General features: G+C 41.3%; 1 protein-coding gene across 1 annotated transcript in view; it reads left to right on the top strand.

The window, feature by feature from the left end:
• The window catches only part of LOC142959990 (glucocorticoid receptor-like), a 56,926-nt gene that overhangs the window by 19,218 nt on the left and 15,276 nt on the right, over nucleotides 1-22,432 (top strand). The window contains exons 3-4 of the mRNA XM_076101523.1: nucleotides 19,723-19,892; nucleotides 21,246-21,272. Of these exons, the coding sequence (XP_075957638.1) occupies nucleotides 19,723-19,892; nucleotides 21,246-21,272 (197 nt within the window). The remainder of the gene's footprint in view (nucleotides 1-19,722; nucleotides 19,893-21,245; nucleotides 21,273-22,432) is intronic.

Below are 22,432 nucleotides of genomic sequence, written 5' to 3' on the forward strand. Positions count from 1 at the left end.
GAATATGTTGAATGCACCACACGCTGCCGTTATGAAGCTGCTCGGGGTCATGGATCATAAATGAACTTTAGCAGTATTAGTTTGATTCTGTATCTTGACTCTGAGGCTTGCAGTGAGTTATAAGCTATAATCACAGTAACTGCAGTAGTCGGTGATTAGATGAGTTTGCCTCCTAATGCTGTGTGGCACTATGAGCGACACAGCAACATTCCTAAAGTCCTTTTCAAAGGAAGCCGGTGATGTGAAGCCACAATCGGACTCCTCCGACACTAGTCGCGGTGTGTCGGGTGTGGCACTGTACTAATTAAAGTTGAGCTGGCCTCAACTCTATCTCAGCGCTGCAATGACGTGGTGAAGCGTCAACCAATCCAATGTTATTGTTTCACCCTTGTTCCGTTGCGTCTAAAAAAATATAGCCAGTTTCCAGTGCTCGTTCACGACGTAATCACGTGAACGAGCTCGTGAGCAATACTTTTTTTAAGTTAAAGTCCAGCGCAGAGCCATCAGAGGTTTATCTGGCTGAGATTGTGCCGTCAGCAGCGGGACAAGTAATAACTCTGTTGCTGTGTCACTAAACGGTGCGACTGAAACATGTGCTGAACTTAACTTTTATAGTACTTCATTATACCCGAAATATCTATAATAAAAACACATTTTGTTCTATAAGATATAATAACATATTTTTGTTCATTTATGATTCTCTTTACTTTTCCATCAATTCTACGTTTGAATTATTGTAACCAAAGCATGCAGTTTTCATTTCCTCTCTGGGTCTCAAACAATGTTTAAGTACACTTAAGTCAGCTGTCTGAAGCTCTTCTATGGTAAACAAAACAATGTTGGGCTACTTAATTTGCTTCCTATCGCATGCATACTGAGACACCGCTTTAAGGCCGAGAATATATAATACCATAGTATGAATTATTGTAATTAGAAATATAGTTTGAGTGTGCGTGTACTTACCACTTAATAACGGTTCAGAAAAACGAATCAATAACACTCAAGAAAGCACATTTTCCCATTGTGTATATAGATCACGTGGATTCAGCTTTGTCTGAGAGGTGCATCATGGGACTCATGTGGGAAATCGCAGGTCTTGAGATTGACGGTCACAAACATCTTCACAGCGATGGTTATATCAAGTTGCGACGATGCGAAACAAAGACTATAAAGTATTTGTAGACAACCAAGCTGAGGAAAGTTAGCGGTGTGGTGGGGGCTTTATTTAGACCAACGGTCTTTAAAGTGCAGCAGATGGAAGTAGCGTCAGGAAACCAGTTACCTTAGACGGCGACTGTTATGTAGGTAGCTCTGTCTGAATACAAATACACTCATCTCAGGGCTGAGATCCACATGTAAGAGAAGAACTGAAAAGTGGCATGACTGTGACTATCATACAATCATATACATATACATATATCATTATCCTCTCTAGGGCTGGAACTAATAGTTGTTGTTGTTATTATTATTGCTGTTTTTATTATTATTAGATAAAATGGTGATCCTCAAGTTTTTCCCCAGTGGTGTTTCACGTTTACAAGTTGGACATTGCTGTTTTATGTCTTTACATGATTAAGACTGCACTTGCTCAGCTGCAGCATGCTCTGCTCGCCTCTGCCTCGGCACATTAGACGAGTTAAACTGCCTCTGTGGCCGTCAAAGGCCTGGATCTAATGCCTGCTGTTCCCTCTCCTCCACATTTCCCTCCCCACTGGTAGATCAGCCTTCTATCCAATAATTACAGCTGACACTCTTTCCCTTTTTCCTCAATCTACTCTCTGTTGTGTTCTCTCCTCCTTTTCTCTCTTCTTCTGTGGTCTTTCACCGCTTATTTGTCACTTTTTCCTCCCTCTTGCACCAAACTGGTAAATGGTGTTTGTCAGGATATATTATTAGCCTTCAGTCAGCTCTATTCTGTGTGGTTTTAGACAATTACTTGTCATTACTGAGTAAAAAGTGTTTATTTTACTATCTGAAAATCAGAAACATGTTGTTTTAAAAGCTCTTATAAGGTTTGCAGCTTTTATAGTGGTGGATGTTACAGTTGAACATACATTTTGACATTTCTGCTTTTATTGATTTTACATTTTGCATCACTTGTACATACATAAGTTAAACCTAACTCCTCAATATCTGTCGTCAATAGTCATTCATCGCGTTGCGTACAGACTGCTGCGTGTCTTCAGGCTGATGCTGGTGTAAAACATAACGGAGAGAGTGAGCAGCTTCACTGCACTTAGTCATGCTGTACTCTCAGGGTAGTTGCTATGGAGCTGAACTCCAGGGTCAAGCATAAATCCAATACATTTTGAGCTGAATAAAGCAGTAAACCGTCCAAAAATGGAAGATTGATTATTGAATATTTCTTATCTCGGAGGAGGAATTCAGGGTTACTGGCGCAGGCCAGAGAGCTACATGAATGTGGACCTGTTGAGGCCCACTCGTTAGCCTTCAGTATCCTTCAGTGCTCCGGTGTGGCTCGACTTTATCTGCACTGATGTAAGCTAACACGTGTTTGACAAAATGTTAAAGGTCACCAAGGGATTGCAATTTTTTTCTTTTATTGATATCCCAGTGTTCCTCAGCATGCTATAGGTTTATGTTATGGCCAACATGTTTAACTATTTCAGTGTGAATGGTGGATGACTCTAAATACCATAATACTCATTACGGCTTTCACTAAAAGAGAAAGATTGAATGAATAAAAACTAACTAACTAACTAACTAACTAGACCTTTGAGTTGTTAGAGTTGAAGTTCTTTCTTTAAAGCCCTAATACCCATGAGCCTCGGCTGCCATTGGCTCAAATTACAATAGCAGCAAAACATAACCCAGTATCCGATTCAATTTAAACTGCAAATTGTGTTTTCAGTCTTTTAAAATGCGTAATCTTTAGCTTCCATTCATCGTTGTAACACAACAGAAAGTTAGTTAGTTTCTCTACTCAGCTTTTCCTTCTACAAAACCCATATTTTCTTCACAGTCGCCCATCTTTTGTACAGATGATTCAGGAGAATTTTATATCCCTCCAAGCTTTAGAAGTCCTCCAAGATGGTTGTTTTAGAAGATGGTCTTTTTTTTTTTTTGAAAGGCAGTATGTTGTTTGTGTGTCTTGTAACAGTTTCACTAAACTGGAATTTGGAATTTGGAAAAGTACCCAGTTTTGGTTTCTCGGTCAGTGTTGGACCGGGCTCTGTGCTTGTGTTAAGCAAATCACCCAGCTTTCCGTAGCTGATACCTTTTTGAGTATTTGGCAGACGACTCTGCCAAGTAATGTAAGAAGAGAGGTCTCTTATCTGGATTTGGCCAGATGTGGTGGCAGATGTATTCGGGGAAACGTCTCAATACCATGAAAATTAACATTTGACATTAATGATAACGTTATCTGAACAGTCTAATGGCAGTAAAGTAAATATGCAGACTCAGCATTTTTACATCTACAAATTTTATTACCAGAAATAAAATCTTTATTAAAAAGTAAAATATACTTTTCACGTATCTTTGTGTAAAATATGTTGTAAAACCTTTTGAGCTGCACTCTGAGCTGTTTTAAACATGAACGATTGACTGTGAGATTGTTGATTTAGGATTAAAAGACAAGTCATCGTACATGGGCTCAAACCATTGCTTCTCGTTCTGTAGTTTAACATTTCAGCTCGTTGAGCTCTATCGCTGTGATGGACGGGGTTAATGGGGGTTAATGGCATGGAAAGCATGTTTTTGATGGAGGGGAGACGGGCATCATCCACTCTTGTCTCAATGTTGTGAACACTGTAAAAGATAACTCTGCATCAGTCAGTCACACTCCCTTTTGAGTTATTACAATCGGTAGATAAACTTGATTTGCAGGTTTGTATTTGTAAATGAAAGGTCACAGGTCTGTAATAGTTTGTGACGGATCATCTTGACGCTCTATATGAAGGAGGAGGACAAACACTGTCTCACTGCACTGTCATTTTCTCTAGTCCCTTTTGAGGCTTCAGCATATGGTTTTCATTAGGCCGTTGTCTTTTTAACAGCTAAGGGGCTGCTTTGTCATCTATTTTAATGGTACATTATTATCCCAAAAAACACTGCAAAGGCAACCCGACACAACACCGAGTGGCGCTCACCCAGGTGAACTGACATCAGAAAATAAAGTGCAGACAGAAGAAAAAAGATCTTAACTTCCACCCCACCTGTTATCCATTAAAGTACTGTCAAAAGGAAACGGAAATTATAAAACGGTAACCTAGAGCTTGTCAGTGCTAAAATATCTTTTAAGGAGGTCCGTCCTTAAAAGATCTTTGCTTGGCTGTTGACATGTGTTGACTGCGTGCACTGATTTTAAAAGATCACAGGACTGGCTGCCTGGAGCTCGGGCTGCACAATTAATTACATTTTTGCAACATGTCCTACTGCAGTCTTCAAAAACCCAGGAGACGCAATATTTGTATTTATATAATTATATAATTTTGGCCTACAGATTGTATTCTACAGACTTAAGAAAACATATTTATTTGGTACAGCGCATTGCAAAATTCTCATCATTCAAAATGATTTCCATTCGATTTCTTTTTAAAGCTCCTATAGGGGGTTCAACATGGAAAGCAATGAGGAATAGTGTGTGTGTGTGTGTGCATGTGTGTGTGTGGGGTGAAATAGTCCACACATGCTCTCTGGAGCTCACCCCTGATGCACTGCTTTGGGGAGTCGATGCTTTGTTGTGGTCGCTCCATTAATGTCGACCCATGGTGAAAGAAAGCTACTTTTACCACCAATGGTTTTGTTTACTTCCATTAAATCAATGCTGCGGACGACAGGAGGAAATGTGTCTGGATTCACGTGTAGCTACTTCCTTTTTACATTATTTTTTAAAGCCTACTGCATGTTTCTGAACAAACCATTTGCTTATTATGTTCTCAAAAACTCTTGTCAGTAGCGTCTTGAGCCAACACCAACAATCTGGACTCTAATGTCAGCAAACATGCACTATTGTTTGCGCTGTTGACAGAGGCAGATGTAATTTCCCCCTTACATGCTGCGAGCTTGTTCTAACAACCACAGCTATATCTGTGGTTGTTTGGACTACAATAATAGGAGCAGAGCCAACTCAATCACCTCTCCAGAGCTCTTATCTAGCTCTTATCTAGCTCTTATCTAGCTCTTTATCCCCCCCCCTGCTCTCTTTTTTCATCACTCAATGTGCTCACCTGAGTGAAAGCTAACGTCTGGAGGATCCCTCTCTCCCTCAGACGGGGCCAAAGATCGGTGCCGAAGCTCATGTTCCACTAGACACTGAAATGCTGGTGAGAGAGGGCCGGGCCCTCAGGTTAACAGGTTCTTAAATGATACGATCTGTTGAGATATGTATTTTGAATCATGTTGTCCTCACTCATTTCTTCATCTCCTCTTCCTTGTTTTCTCTGTTTCCCCTTCTTGTCATCACTCGCAGTCTGTGAATGAGGTCTTAGCAGGGAGGGTCTTTTATAAAAGCTTGAGTTGTGAAATCTGAGAAGAAACAAATTTTGCAATCTAGTTCTTTTCCCCCTAATTTATTTCTCTAATCTCTTCTTTGTATATGTGTTCTATCTTTTCTCTACCTCCCTCTTCCTCTCATCTCCCCCCCCCCCCCCCATGCTTTTCAATGATTGGCCTCTTTTCATCGTGTGTGTGTGTGTGTGTGTGTGTGTGTGTGTGTGTGTGTGTGTGTGTGTGTGTGTGTGTGTGTGTGTGTGTGTGTGTGTGTGTGTGTGTGTGTGTGTGTGTGTGTGTGTGTGTGTGTGTGTGTGTGTGTGTCAGGTGGGTGTGTTTGTGTGATAAAGGGAAAGAGGGCAACCTTATGTGCATTAAAAGCGGGATAGCCAAATAAAAGTAGTGTTGTGCCCTCATGGACTCAGGGTAAAAGTCTGCTTTGATATCACCCACAGAAATGTTGCATGCTGAAGTTGTACCAGCAGGCCCTGCAGGCAGCTGGGCTCAAACTCAAAACGCATACAAATGTGACGAGAGAATGAATGATTAACAAGGAATTGGATTTGTGTGTTCTTATCTGAAACTTTTTCTTTTTAGTTCTGCAGTAAAATACTATTATTTTTCAGTATTTCACTGTCTAACTGTTTCATTCTGGCAAAGAAAACCTCACATGGGCCTCGCTTCATCTTCACAGGCACTTTGACTGCCGTTATAAACAAACATTTCCTCCGTTTTTTTTAATAAATATATTTTAACTGAGCTTGGTTGTAATGCACAAGACTGTACTGTTTATCAGCGCGCCCTGCACAGGGTTGGAGGTAAATCAAATACACATGCATTCATTTGCATGCCGTGATACAGAATCATTGTCGGAGATGAGCAACCACAGGTGTATGTTTTTTTTCTTTTCTTTTTCCTTGTAGTCCCTGTTTTTTGACCACATTTCTCCGTTCCATCGGTGGTTTTGTTTCTACCACACAGCTTGGCCTGCAGGCTGGGTGAGCTGTGCAGTGCTGTTTTGTTTCGTCTCTATTATGGGTTTTACTGCTTAGCCAATCTGGCCTTTATTACTGTCGGCTATAAATAAGTCTGTTACAGATGAGACAACGGTAACAATTATTTTAATAATGAAAATAATAATAATAAACTATGATTTGTCATGAAGACACAGAGTTGCCTGAAGGAAGGTATGCTCCTTCACAATGATTGTATCAGTTCAGGATTTATTTATTTATTTCTTGGAAATTAAATTAGAATTTTATGGTGTTTTTTATTCTTCTTCATCATCAAAACACATTCAATATTAGTTTTTTTGATAACTGCTTACATGTATTGATTTTACATTTCTATTAGACAACAAAAATCTCCCAAAAGTTGCCACTTTTTGTTTTTTTTGGGACTCCATTCTGGGAATGGATTCCTGATATCCTATCATCTGTATCAATACAGCAACTCTGCTCCAATATTTGCATCTAAATAAAGACACGACGTGGACTTTGAGGTGTTGTCACCAAGTGTCTGGCCAAACTAGTTAACAAAACAATTACACTCAGTGTGAACAAAGCAGCATCAGCAGGCAGCAAGATAGATTCGGCCCAGCTGTGCTGCTGCAGTACTTCATTGCAGATTTGAAAAGTTAGCACACTGCACTAGTGCAGAGGCTGTTTTTCTTTGGAAAGCCCAAATGCTGCCAAAGTTGGGATTTTAGGGTTCATTGAAAAGCTGCCATTAGTCTCATGTCTGCCATGTGTGACTGCAACATAGATATTTAATGTTTTGAATATTTGGGAAATCTCTTCTTAATTTCTTAAATTCGATTGTGTCATCTCATGGTGCCGTTTGCTAAAGCCTGAACTAGAGTTTTATATTGCAACTTCTTTGGATAAAGAAATCCCTGAGGTGTGTGTGTGTGTGTGTGTGTGTGTGTGTGTGTGTGTGTGTGTGTGTGTGTGTGTGTGTGTGTGTGTGTGTGTGTGTGTGTGTGTGTGTGTGTGTGTGTGTGTGTGTGTGTGTGTGTGTGTGTGTGTGTGTGTGTGTGTGTGTGTGTGTGTGTGTGTGTGTGTGTGTGTGTGTGTGTGTGTGTGTGTGTGCGCGCGTGTGCAGAGACCTCTGTGTCTTGCCGGCCTAATTTCGTATTCTGCTGCAGCAAACTGCATAATATTTCTGACTGAATGCTCAAGGACCTCTTTTGGTTGCAGTGACTCACACTTTCTCAAAATGCCTTTTATTGCCTTTTTTATACCGTCATTGACTACCTGATGGCTCCTCACTCAATACCCTTGACCGGCCCCCGAAACAGTAGGGGCCGCTAATGAGTACATCGCCAACCCCCAGCTGCTACTGAGCACTGAGAGACACCGTGGGGTAAAACAGCCTATCGTGTAAGCCTACTGTGGGGTTGTGTTCATTCAATCACACAACACACAATTCCACCAGGTGCAGCCGTCCCGGGTTACGGCCGATGCGGCACTTCGGAGCTGATCGCGGCCGCTATAGACAGCTTGAGGTTGCACCAGATGAGCTTAGTGCCTTTCAGAACTAGTGTCCTAGACGCTCTGCTCCACTAAAAAGGCACGCGGTGCGTTGAACAGAGCAGCTCTAGCTGGGCAATATAATAAACAGGCAATGAATGTGAGGTGAGATACAAAATATTTATCAGGATGATGCTATGTTATACTTTATAACCATGCATATTATTATCTTTTAGCAGGGAAAATCAATTCATGTTGTCTTCTGCTTGAAAGAAATGATTCCATTCTACTCTCATAACTGTTTAGTGGATTTACAATGAAATAGTTCCGCAGTTTTGTTATTGTCTTGTGTGTGTGTGTGTGTGTGTGTGAGGCCTCCAACATAAAATCTTGCCACCGTTTTCTAGAGCCAGGCCTGCATGAATGCACAAAACTTGCACATGGACTTCAATATTTAATGCTCATAAATGAACACACACTTTTATGATGAAGCAAACTGTTAGAAAAGCACTAAAGCAGTGCCTTAATGTACAGTTTGTGATTTGGTAGCAGTGCAGCTGCTCGCATGAACTAACAAGCCCACAATGTGTTGTATAATGTATGTGAATATATATATATGTTTATACACACAGTAAGCCAGCGCTTGAGAGCTGACTGCAAAAGCAGAATTTCATTTCCATGCTAACCTCTGTTGACCAATAAAGAAGGAAGAATAGTTGCAAGGAAGTACCTTTCCCAATCTACTGTTGCACGCGAATGCATCGTTTAAGGACACCGGTCCTTAGGTCTGCAGTACATTTCTCTGCAGACTCGGGGCATGGAAAATAAATAAACGTTTGCATACGTTACCTTATTAAAATCCTGACATAGTGTTGTGCTTTTCACTGGCGATTTACGGGTTTGAAAGTTGTAAAGCTGATTTCTATCTGATCTGTTTTCCGGTTATTGGTTGTAGTTGAGTCCTGGTTCTTAATTTTCTACATTACTATATTACTAAAAGAAACCAAAACATGTTAAAGGAAAAAAGAGTTATACTGCAGTGAGGTAAAATAATGAAAATGTCATTCCATGCTCCAGTTCTCCAGCTGGACGTGCTGGCATTAATTACCTCTAAGCTTGTTGGACTGCATGTGACACCGCGTTGTCGTTCCACTCTGCAGTAAACGCTTTGTCATCTTAGACAGACTTCTCTGTGACAGGAAACTAGTTTGGCAAAGTGATTACATTGCACAGTAGCACTGTTCTCGGCTTAGATCCGCTTACAAGCGATACCGCTGGTCTGCTATACTACGTGCGCAATGATGCATGTATCACCAGCGATAAAATAAACAAAATTTAAAAAGCACGTTTCTCATCTCTGGTTCTCATACATTTGGAATCCGTATCAATTCAGATGTGGTTCTCGATAGCCGACCCTGTAGAGCACCCTGCACAACCACACTTCCACTGCCTGTCTCCTGTCTGTCAGCAGTATTCGGGTTTGCATCTTGTACTTCATTAATCTGTTTTTTGCAGACAGAGATGGTGGGCGTATGTAGATGTCACCCTCCATTAGTCAGCATAAAACGTCACCTCTCTCCTCTGCTAATGTTTCTCTGCATTCCTGCCTCCTCGCTCTGCCTGGACGCCTTCCTGTCCGTACTGTATGCGTGACCTGTTTTCCATCGTCACTCAGCCTTTTGGCAGCAACAGACCAAAAACACTGACTATACAGTAGGGTTGGGCTCAGCGGACTCATCTCTATAAGACAATTGTAAAGATAATCACCAGAATGCTGAAGGCCATAAGGGCCCGTCCACACACTGACACCAATGGAAATACATAAAGTACATCATCTCAGCAGAGATACAGTACAGGGGGGAAAAGATCAATTGTAAAGCTGCCACGCTTTGGTTGAAGTTAGTGCCAATTCTACTCATTGGTTGCTAGCGGGCAGTATAATGTCAATTGAATGAAAGAAGTAAATTGCGTCCGTTCACCCGATGCAAGCAGCCGGTATTGTTAGCTAGCTTTCGGCTCCATTTCCTCAGACACAATCACTTATTTTCACAAGCTGTGTCAAGCCAGACCTCCGGGGGCGATACTGGGTTCGCCTATTGAGTTTCAGCTTCTACTGTATTTTGTGTATAGAGGACTGACATTCAACACCTGCTCGGACCCTGCCCTCATTCTCTGCTGTGTATGTTTAAACATGTATGTGTTTTAGTCCAGCAAATGTAGGGGTTTCGTGGATTGTGGAAGTTTTTTTGTTTTCTTCCTTATGATCACACCACAGCGAAACCACTGCCACTCCCTTTTCTCTTTATTTGGCCTCGTTGCCTGTGAACCAAGTATTTTTAAATTGCTGTCTTTTTCCTTCATGTATTTCCTTGTTTCATGCGAGGATATGACTTTTTGCCCAGACTCGGATTTGAATTTTTGGGTAGAAATCTTCCAACAGTAGGATGTTGATACCAATATTATGTACATGTTTATGGCCTTGATAAATATGTACATAGCTGTGGTTAAGCTTTCTGTTATGTAATCGCTGTTGGCTTACATGCTGCATGTCACTGCTGCTTGTTCACAGCAACAGAAAAGAAAGTGACAATACAAGCAGACTGTTACATCGTCACAGTTGCCCTTTGAATACCATCGGGATGTTAGTAGTAAATACATTTGTGGTAATCAATTATGAATTGGTGAGGGTAGATACTGGTCTTTTCAGCCAACATGCTGTTGTGAGGGAGAAAGATGAAGAAAGGGGAAGAGTGGGTGAAAGGGGGAGGGAAGACTTTGGGGGTTGCAAAGCATTAAGGTGCTAAGTGAAAGCTAATTACATAAGAGCACCAGGGGAAATGGGTGCTTTGTGCCCTCAGGCCCTGGCCATCTATCTGATTTAAGACACACAATGTGTCAGCAGCAAATCGAATCTGCAGCGAGCAATCGAAGGTTTTCTCTCTCTCTCTCTGTGTCTGTCTCTCTCTGTGTCTGTCTCTCTATCTGTCTCTCTCTCTCTGTGTCTCTATCTGTCTCTCTCTCTCTCTGTCTGTCTCTCTATCTGTCTCTCTCTCTCTGTGTCTGTCTCTCTCTCTGTGTCTGTCTCTCTCTCTGTCTCTCTCTCTGTGTCTCTCTCTCTCTCTCTCTGTGTGTCTGTCTCTCTCTCTGTCTCTCTCTCTCTCTCTGTGTCTGTCTCTCTATCTGTCTCTCTGTCTGTCTCTCTCTCTCTCTGTCTCTCTTTCTCTCTCTGTGTCTGTCTCTCTCTCTGTCTCTCTCTCTCTCTGTGTCTGTCTCTCTATCTGTCTCTCTCTCTGTCTCTGTCTGTCTGTCTCTCTCTTAGTCTCTCTCTCTCGCTCGCTCTCTCTCTCTCTTAGTCTCTTAGTCTCGCTCTCTCTCTCTCTCTCTCTCAATGAAAAGGACAATTCTGAATTATTGATAAAAGGATTGGTCAGTTATTGATTATCTCGTTCTGTCCTACAGTCCCTAACAATGGTAATAGTATATATATATATATATATATATATATATATATATATATAGAATAATATTTTAAATCTAGTGTACTCTTGCTAGCTTCTCCAGATTATCAACCCTATCTTAAATCAGTAATAGAAATAATAGTTAAAAAATGGCTGTCACAAAGTTTTGTTGTGTCTGATTGTCCACCAATCTTAAATGTGTTATTATTATGATTAATCTAAAACCCCTAAACATTAATATCAAGTTTGATATAAAAGAAGACTTAAAAAAAAAACATGCAAATATTCACAATTTAGAGGATAAAACCAGCTTTTTTTTTAATGTAAAATCCACCTGCTAAGAACATTCCTCTTTCAGTCCATAACCACATGTGTCTGCTGTTTTGGTGAAACAACTTGGAATAGCCACAGGACATGTGTAAACTTCAGAAAATGCACTGAATAGTGATAAGACTGAGTGCATCATCCATGTCTTGCAAAACGTAATGATAAGCATGCTGTCAGTGTTTTAGAACAGAACTCATTTTGATATATCAGGAAGACTTTAAATATTGTGCCATTGCCCTTCATTGAGCTCCCTGTGGTCGACACCATGTTGGCCCAGTTTCCTGTAAAGCTCCACATTCCAGTACAGCATAGCTACGCTCCAGGGATTGTGACCTCATCTCGCCTAAACCGTACCCTTCTCAGACAAGAACAGCAGAAGTTGTGTCCTCCGTTTAGCAGCGTTCAACCGCTCTCTTTCTGTTCTGGACATTGTCATGTGAATCAAAGTTAAAGGCCTGACTGTGTATCCTGTTAACACACTTTTCAGTTGTCTCTGTTATTTTCCGGGCTGCTCTGCTCTGCCCACACACACACTCTTGTCTTGGGCTCTCTATATATAGCTGAAGCTTGTGTGAAGAGGCGAGCCTCCTGCTGGACCCTGCTGGGTGATGCTGCATGTCTGAAATCAATATCCCAGTAAGGATATTCCTATCATAGACATGAGAAAAACTCACTTGTTAAATAATCACATTCATATCCGTCATATTAAACTGGAAGATAACATCACGCGTGCTGTCGAACAACCCTGAAATATTCCCCGTCATGTTTCATAACCTTGTTTGATCGGTTTTTAAATACCCTTGTTATCGTCTGTTTTGACAACATAATCATTTTATCTCATAATATCCCCTGATCAACGCAACATGACCCCGCGGATAGAAAATAAACAGTGGTATCGAGCTATTGCTCAGCCTTGAGGGCCAGGTCACTCACAGTTATGAAGCTTCATTTTGTCTCATTCTTGTCTGCTTCCAGAATGATGTGGAGCGGTGTCTATATCTCTGTCAGTTAATCATATCTTGAGTGGCAATTCTACTCTGCATTAAAGCCAATGTAAATATAAATGTAAGTCAATTTAGCAGGCGATCAAACTGAAACACAACACGAATCAGCTTGACATTTTCTACTTGATTTGTGTTTTTCTTCGTACTGTATTTGTCACCTTACTTTCCAGGGTGTTGCATTTTGTTTCAGCGAGCTTTGTGAGCAGTCCTTTGTGAACACACACTGCATCTACACATGAGTTTGATTCAAAAGAGGGAACTTGTGTTCAGGCCTGATGTAAAGAAGGTGGCAGAGCAGACGGCAGTAACTTGTTTATTTTAGAATCTGAATTAAGAGTTCTCTGGTTCGCTGCCAGTCACAGTGGAAACTATTGTTAATGAGACGTCACCGTGGCTCCTTCGCTAATGATTCTTTACGAGCATCTGTGGCGCTTTATTCTAGACCACAAGTAAGACGGACGGACAGAGAGAGGCACACTGTTAAAATGTGAACGTAACAATAGTGGGAGAAGCTGGGATGGCACAAGCATCAACTGTCACTCCGTGCATGAGAGGAAGTCGAAGTGTTGGCTGAATTGTACACTTCTTTTGAACTTTCACTTTTCACCTCCCTCACTCTGGCCTTCACTCTTCACACAGCTTGGTGAGAAAGAGCCGGCGCACAGTTCGCTGCTCAGGATGAAAAGGTTCCTTTTCATGTCAGAAATCATTTGGATTATAAGTTTAAATCTGTTTTCATATATGTTAAACATCTTTGATCCCTTGATAGGAACTATATAAATGCAAGCTATTATTATCATAATCATTGTTATTAATGATAATAACAATATTGTCAAATTTTACTGCCTCAATCAACAAGTGCTCCAAACTAAATGAACTCTAGGTGGTTTGTCATTGCTTTTGAAATATTCCCATATGAGTGTATTCTGACTTGGTCGGTCGCATTACATCACATCGGTTACATTTCTTCGGATGTTTCGGCACAATAACTACTTGGTTAAAGAGAGGTTATAAAAATACAACGCTGACTCATAGGTAGGAAATGGATGTGAACAGTGGTCTCCACTGCCCAAGTCACACAATTTGTCTACTCATCTATCCTCCCCGACCTTCGCGCTAACGGGTAGTTGTAGCACCTTGTCCGCCTTTTGTTTCTGACAGGCAACAATCATAATTGCATGGCCACAAGGTCCCAGTCTGGTGAAAGGAGTATTTGAAAAAACAAACAGCCCTTGCCTCACAACTGAAACTGTTGAAGGTAAACAGGGGGGGGGGGGGGGGGGGGGGGGGGGGGGGAAAGAACAGGCTGGCGTGATGATTGAAGTGACTGCACTTTGAAGGAGATGTGGGCTCTCAGATGTGATGGAGGGGTGGGTGGGAGAGAAAAAGAGAGAAGAAAAGAGGAAGCCATCACACAATCACATGATGAGTTCTGAAACAAGGGTAGCTTTATAACTGTGCTCCTCTCTAGCAAAGAAAGGCTCCACTCAGTAATTCAGAGACCAAATTAACACACACACACACACACACGCTTTCTACTAGTGATACACACAGATAACATACACACACGCTGTGTACGCTTGTCTCTGGGTAGGTGAGTTGGATAATCCCATGACTCGCCTGACTTCCTCCATACTTCCTGCCAGTCGTGACACTCGATTGGCTGACAGTGCGGGCGGGGGGGGGGGGGGCTGCAGCAGCAGCAGCAACAATACGAATATGATATAACAACCTTGGCAGATGAGGCGGGGTGAGAGGAAGAGGGGGAATGAGCCATGAGAGCGGACGAGGGAGAGAGCGTCGGTGAGAGAGACGGATGTGTTGGAGAGGGAAGAAGTGAGAGCAGGGAAAGGCAGGAAGGGGAAAGTACAGTAAAATTGCACAATAAAGATTCAAAACACTGAACAGCTTTTCTTGATGCAATAGGGCTACACAGTATTACCAAATAATTGTATTGCATTTATTTTGTCCCATTTTAAATTAAAAAAAAAGCTTGTTTTTGATTTTCCATATTTGAGTTCAGACCTGGATCACACGTGGTTTATATGACAGCATATTATATCACAGCATGTAAACTGATTGTGCTTTGTAATACAAAAAACAAATGCGTATGAAGGACTTATTTACTTACTGCTATAACGTCTAGTTAGTTTATCAATGTGCACCTTAAGATGGGTGTAAAATCATGTTTTCCTTCTGAATGTAGATTTGTAGCCCGTTCTTTATGGGTCCCGAGTAATGGACGGCCTTTCAGGGAACCCACTCATTACGGGAGAAGAGGAAGAGCATGGAGGTTGTTCGTGTGCCGTGGTTGCCATAAAAAGATGGAGCTAAATATTTTGCAGATACTAACATGAAATCAAAACTATTCTGCTGAGCTAAATGTGCATGGAATATAAAATGTTATTGTTTTTCTCACTTTCTACTGACTCAGGTTTTCTCAATGCTGTCTGGACTGCAAGTTACAACCACAAACGATAGATTGCCATAACAATAACAAACAAACAAACAGCTGTGTTAGTCATCCAATGTGTTGCAAAACTAGATTAGGAAAGACGAGATATATATTCTAACTTCATCCATTTGTTTTAAATTACATTTTTGACTCGATAATGATATGTGATGCATCAATAAAAGCGAGTTTAAAAACCACACTGCTAACATTAGTTTCCCCAAATGTCTACTACTGTATAATGTATTTGGCTAAGTTAGTCAGTTTCCTATTTGGGTCAAGCCTCAGCTCTGTGACTGTTCTCATATTCAACATCACTTGGCCCGTCTCATACTTTCTGCTCCCACACATCGGCCCGAAAAAAAGCTTTGATCTTAATGGAAAAAAACAAATCCTCTCATCGGTTCCCACTGTAGTCGCTATTCTGTGATTCCCCAGTGACCACAGCAAGTCAACCCAGTTCAGACTGTCTCCGTCTTTAGCTGCTACAGGCACTTCGTTTGTTGTGGACTTTCATTAACGCGTTTCCACTTCCTCATCATGTAACATTATGTTATTAAGAAAATGTGTAATACATTTATAACTTGTCTAGATGCCCTGGTTTGATTTTATTCTGACCTAAGTTAAATTAACAGATGGCAAGCTCATGTGATTCATTTAAAATAAAGTGGAATAAAATGTACAATGGAGGCACTGTCTGATTTCAAACGGACTCGTTTGGGAGAAATGTCAAAATTAGATTTGTAGTTGTGCATTGTACAGTTTTTAAATATGCTTTTTTGCATAGAGATGGAGAGGATTAGGTCTGTTACAGCACGATATACTTTCTTGTTTTTGTTCTGAAGTCTTGTTGGCCTCTTGATATTTCTGCACAACCTCTCAGCATTGACACATAGTGTGTGTTCCTGTGTTCACACACAGGAAGAGGTGTTTGTAGGCAGAAGTAAAATAGCCAGCGAAATGATTGGTGTTATGCCTCAGAGTGTAAATACGGTTCACCGTGTTCAGATTTGTGTTACATTTGTCATTTTTAAGACCCGGTGCTTAACTGGTACAACCAATTCTGTACAGTGACACACACAGTCGTGTTTTCATCACCTTTGGGGACATTACATTGACTTATTCATACCCTAACCCTCACCCTAACCTAAACTGTGGGACTGTGTAGTCAGATATATGTACCCACAAGATGGGTAAAACATGGCCACAGACACACACATTTAGAGTGTGTGTGTGTTTACACTGTACTCTGGTACTTATTGAGGCTTGAATCTCTGCTGCATGGCTCTGAGCCGCTGGCGCTGGAGGGTTATAAGTGTTTAATTCAACCACCACGCTGTGCTTCTTTACATTACCAGCGTTTTCAATCATGATTGAATAGAACAGAATTGTATATCATGCAACATTTAGCTCTCCAATCACTTCAAAGTTTCAAAAATGGAACCCCCCCCCCCAAAAAATAAAAATAAAGGCAAATTATAACAAATTTTATACATAAAAAAATGTAGATTAAGTATTGCAGTGTAGATGTTACTAATAAAAACTCAATGATCTGAAAACTTAAAAGCAAATACTGTTTAAACGCCTCAACACGCTTCACTTAGTTGGTTGGTTGCATGTGGTCTCCCGCTTCACTGGCAGTCTTTCTTTTTTCCCGGTGGCTGAGCAATCCCATAAGAGCCATCACAGGACAAGCACTGCCCCATAATTGGTGTGCACGGCATCTTCACTCGAACCCAGTCATAGCGGCTTTAAGTTCACAAGTAATGTGAGCGCCAGAAAGATGATGAGCACATAGCAGTCCACCATACCCCTCATAAAGGAGGTTCAAACAGGGCCGTTTCTATTAATACCGTGCTACTGTCAGACTGTTGATCCAATTGTAAGACCAGTACATATTAGTAAGCATCTGCCAAAATGTTGCAGAGGGCCAGCGGTGCAGATACAGTGTAGTAATATATAGTCATTTCTGTGTCAAGCAATGTAATTACTGTGGGAAATCCTGTGATTAATATTGAAAACCTTATTAACAACAGTCTGTCTTGCATGACGTGGGCTGTGATGTGTCATACAGTTACAGGTTTGATTTGAGTGTCAAATGTAGGTCAGACTTTCGTACAATAATGTAGGTCAGAGGTTGATCACAGTACCGCTACTTATGACTAAAAAAACAGTTGAAAGTAGTGGGTTTGATAAGTTTCACAATGAGCCATACATAGTCATTTAGCTGTTAATCATGCCGCCTGCGAGCTCTGTGCTGGAGTTATGCGTTTTATGTCTGAATAGATCTTTGGTTTTTTGAAGTTCACAAGGCTAACTCTTTTAATTTGTTAGTTTGAGTTGATCTTAATGCGTTTTCGCATCAATGCAAATCCACATACAGATAATCATCATTGTGAGGCTCCCTCTTACAGACTGTGAACAAGCTCCCTCCTCTATCTTCACTATTTCTAAATCTGAACTCTCTTTTCCCATTTTCTTTGTGACTAATGGGGGCCACAATTTATTTTAAAATGTGTCCAGTATTAAGTGAGAACGCTGCGGCCGCTTAAGGGGCTGCAATGTAATTGCTCCAGGCAATTCTGCACCATCAATTTATGTCCACTTTAAGTGCTTGTTTTTGCCACTGACTGGCACAGATATTGTTATTACAAGTGTCTAACAACATTATGGAAAGGACACTACAGAGAAATATGTTTTTCTGTACCGTCCGTTTGATCTGGTCTGATTGTTATTGCGTCTTATGACTTGTTGCTGGAAGACAACGGTGGAAACGTGAGACGGTTGGAGAGAGGAGGGCCGATGCTGTCAGAGTACAGAAAGCGTAGCTTAGTGTTGTCTAAAATATGTTCTATGTCATGGCTTAGCTGATTCGCTAAACTGGCTTTAGCTGATTTTAACAATGTGGATGTGACGCGAGATTTAAGAACGAGACTTCTCGGACTGAACAGACCGACTAGATCAAGGGACAAGAACATGGGGAAATAGGGTCAAGGTTAAAAATACCAAAGTTCCCCTTAAAGCCATCTGCAAAACAGTGTGATTGATTGTGTTGATGTTTTTCAGATGACTGCCAAAAGTTAATCTGGCATCACTTTCTGAATTCCGCCACTATTTCAAACGATCTGACTGTGTTGGGAATGATGTGAATGAATGAGCTACGGCTAAACTTCTTCGCTGGAAGTCTTCCAAGATACCCCACCTCTACTCATACTTGGTCGCGGTCAAAATTACACAAGCGAGTGTCGTCTTTCCGCTGACCATGAAGCTCTGGCCGCTGTGAATTTGGGTCGTGCTTGTTTGGGGAGATAGGCCGGGGATGGCTCCTGGTCTTTGAGACTGACGCTCACAAGTTCTATTTATTTACTCTTTTATTTATACCACTCTTCACTCCCGTCTGGCAGACATGGCTCTGTAACTTTAATGCCATGGACAGAACACGGGTGGGAACAACACTTGGAGCGCCATGATACAGAATCGGCACCAAGATATCTATAGGCCTGAATGCAGAGTCATTATCAAACTTAGCGAGCCAACTCTGGTACGTGATCCTAATGTACATTCCAATGAGTGTGCAGCCAAAACAAACAAGGGAGAAAAGACTTAAGCCCTTCTAATGCTGATAAATTCCTGTCATGGATTACACAGCAGTGGCGGTCTAACACTAGTTTGAAGCCTCTTTGGCCACAACCCCGCCCCTCAAACCGTACATACTCCCAGCGCACATGCTGGCGCTTTGCCTGCAAAACACCTGGCTAGTCGAGCAGTTCATGCAGTTCATGTGTCTCGGTTACTTTAAGTCTAATTATAGACTGTCGAGAATAATAGCAACTATGTCTGAGTGTAGACAAGTTTCTCAAGAGATTCAAACGAGGCTTTAACGTGTCTCGTGGGTGAGATTCAGAGCTCGGTTGCATAAGAGAGCGCTCGATAGGCTTCATTGGGTTTGACTTATTTGCTTACACATTGAGCAATAATGAGAAAACGATCAGTTCGCACATCAAAATTAACAAACCATCACAGAGAGCTTCAACCAAAGACAACCTCCCAGTCATATATACTAAAATGAATGCTTCTCAAAGCCGCTCTTAGGTTTGCATCATTTTGCTGTACTACAGAAAATAAAAAGTTCCAGTTATTTGCCTGTTTGGTGTGTTTTTTCGGAACCAATGTACAGTACAGTACAGTACAGTACTCTATATTATAGTTTAATACTTTAAGCAATACCACCATCGTTTTGTCCCTTGTCCAGATCGCCATAGGAAAAAACATTGTTTAGAGAAAACAGCAGCACAATCGAAACGTTAATCTGTTTTTAGTTCACATATTTTCCTTTCAGTCTACTGGATTTGTCCACAGGGTTTTCATATTACCTAGCAACAGTAGAACATACCATTGAGGCTGCTCATAAACCAGCCCTCAGCAGCCTGCTTTGGATTTTTATCAAAACATCTTTGCTGCTCACTCGTCTTTACATATTTCTCTCTCTCTCTCTCTCTCTCTCTCTCTCTCTCTCTCTCTCTCTCTCTCTCTCTCTCTCTCTGTATGCATTTCAGCTCATCACCGAGAGCGGGAGAGACCGTCGGTTCCGCGGTGCCGGGCCAATCCAAGCCCAGCGGACAGACGCACAAGATCTGTCTGGTGTGTTCGGACGAGGCCTCAGGATGCCACTATGGGGTTGTAACCTGCGGCAGCTGCAAGGTGTTCTTCAAGAGGGCCGTCGAAGGTTGGTCTCACTCACTCAGTCGGACGTATCGCATGGTTTTATATTTCAATGATCAGATTTACGTAGAGTGTATATTTAATTTTTAGAAAGCGTTCTCATTTAAACCTTTTTTGTGTTGAACCAATGACTTTTGAACACGTTTGAACCAATGAGTTGTGGACACATCTACAGCAGGCTGTAATATCATTTGCATATTCATGTTTGTGTATTCTATATTATGCAGCCACAACCTCGTACAAGTGCACCTAATAGCAATGGTTAGCATCCATTACCTTTGTACATTTTGTCCCAAAGACTCGTTTATTTGAGTTACATATAATCAGCTGTTGCACAACAACAGAACACCTCTTCTGTTTCTCTATCCTAGGCACCAGAAAATGAAATTATTTCCCAAATACCAAGAGTGGAATAGTAGGGTGTTAGCTGTTGGCCTTTACATGACCACGTGATGTTCATGCATTTTTTGGGGTTTGAGTCTTAGTCCGTACCTTGTACCGCCTCCTCTTCTCTTGCCTTTCCTGTTTGTCATGTAGCAAAGTAGGGATGATTTACAAGTAATTATAACTAATAAACAAAAAAAAGAGGAAAAGGCCGACTCCAAAAATATTCCGATCATGATACCCTTACGATTAACATAGTGTAGTGTTGCCTTACAGCGGACTAGTATTGTAATGAGCTTGTAAAACAGACATTCTTCTGCTTGGCTTCATAAGCATTTCATATCTTTTAATACAGTATTCGGTTCTGGTCTCAGGCAATTTGTGCATCGGGGAACTTGTCTCGGGTCTAATTGCCTTGACAAAATCTTAAAAAGGGAGGGGCGGGAATGCATCTGACAAACAGAGTCATTTATGTTATTGTGTTTCTGCAATGCATTCCGTTTCCCACTGCTTCTCTCTGCTTCTGGTTCTCCACAAGCTGTCTCTACAGATGTGTAGTTCGTTTGAAAAGGCTTTCTGAGGAGTGTCTTTCTGTCAATTGATTATTGCATTTATCAACAAGGCCTAGGAGAACAATACATAGACCACTCCCTATTCATTACTGACCCAACACCGGTACTAAATGCACAGAAATGAGCCACACTAATCTCTTGTTGTCAAGTCCCAATTATCAGTGTCCGTTTCCTCGATTTCTGTGACTAAAGCTGCCACTTGATACTAGCTAGTGAGCTCAGTCTGAATATGAGGTGAACATACTGTAGATTGTTTTCTGCAACAGTTGAACACCGCTGGTGTTGGATGGTAAGTTTTATTTTCAAAAGAGCTGCCTCCAGTAGTACTGAGAAAGTTACATCTGTTGTTTTTGTTTCTTCTCCCCCCTCTCCATTCTCCGGTCGTTGTCTCTGTGGTGAAGGATGGAGAGCACGACAAAACACAGATGGTAAATAAATGCACTTTTAATAATATCTAAATTAATAATTATAAAAATGATGATGATGATGATACTGATGGTAATACTTTCACCCTTGATTGCTCATGTCCCTGTATTCCTTCAGCAATGAAATATGGCCAATCTGCTCAGACACATGCACAGCCTCTTCTGCCAACTATCTGTTAATGCATGCACATGTTCTGATTTGGTTCAAGTCAGTGAGTGATTTTGTGCTCTTCAATGTCTGCTTGGAATGTTCCTCATGATCCTCACAGGTGGTAGGTCCAATAATTGCAATCACAATCTGTTTCTAATTAGGCCTTTTATTTTCTCTTGACCCGCATAAACCTCGTGAGATCTGATGTCAAAAATCAACTTGGACATATTGTATTTATTTTTGTGTTATTTATAGGTTAATGAGGATACAAATCAGGGATTTTGACATCAGAATGTTATTTAATGGTTTTGGTTAATTATCAAGGACATTTGCTTTCTTACTTCCTTTAAACCGTCAGATTAATTAACCACTAATAGTTGCTTAGTTAAAAGACTGGTCAGGTTCAAATTGCACCTACTTGCTGTGCTAACCACTACATGCTACATGTTGCTAGTGTTGGCTACAAACCAGCGTGAGGCTTCACCGACCCGTTCTGAAAGGTGCTGCCAGGCCCTTGTTAACAGATCAGGGCAGGATAAGGGAGCAATGATGTCAGTGTGATTCAGCTGGCACTTTTGACACCACAGATGGCCTTTTTACGCCATTGTTTGCAATGGTAGCGGGGAAAGGCTGCAACTGGCAGCCCGCAGGCCGCTGTCATGTCTTCACACCACCAGCCCTGCAGAATCATTTCCACTCTATGTGAAATATGATCATTTGTCGGTTTCAAAGGTGTTTATTACTGCGATTTTGATAAATGTCCAGAGACATTTGCAGAATGCATTTTGCTCCAGCCACCAACAACACAGGGCGCTTCTGTTCTGAAGTGTCATTAAGCTGAGCTAATCATTTGCTCGATGTCCCAGATTCTGTGTTTGCTGGTGCTCATAGTACATGCATTTGGTCTGCTGTGTTAGGCTCAGTATTCACTCACTTGTGAGCAAACGGGAGGAGGGAAAAAATAATGTAAAGCACTGCATGATAACGGAGATTCATTATGAGTTCACTGTTA

The sequence above is a fragment of the Anarhichas minor genome, unplaced genomic scaffold, assembly GCF_050575085.1.
Source record: "Anarhichas minor isolate MPS153535 unplaced genomic scaffold, ASM5057508v1 ptg000027l, whole genome shotgun sequence".
NCBI lineage: Eukaryota > Metazoa > Chordata > Actinopteri > Perciformes > Anarhichadidae > Anarhichas > Anarhichas minor.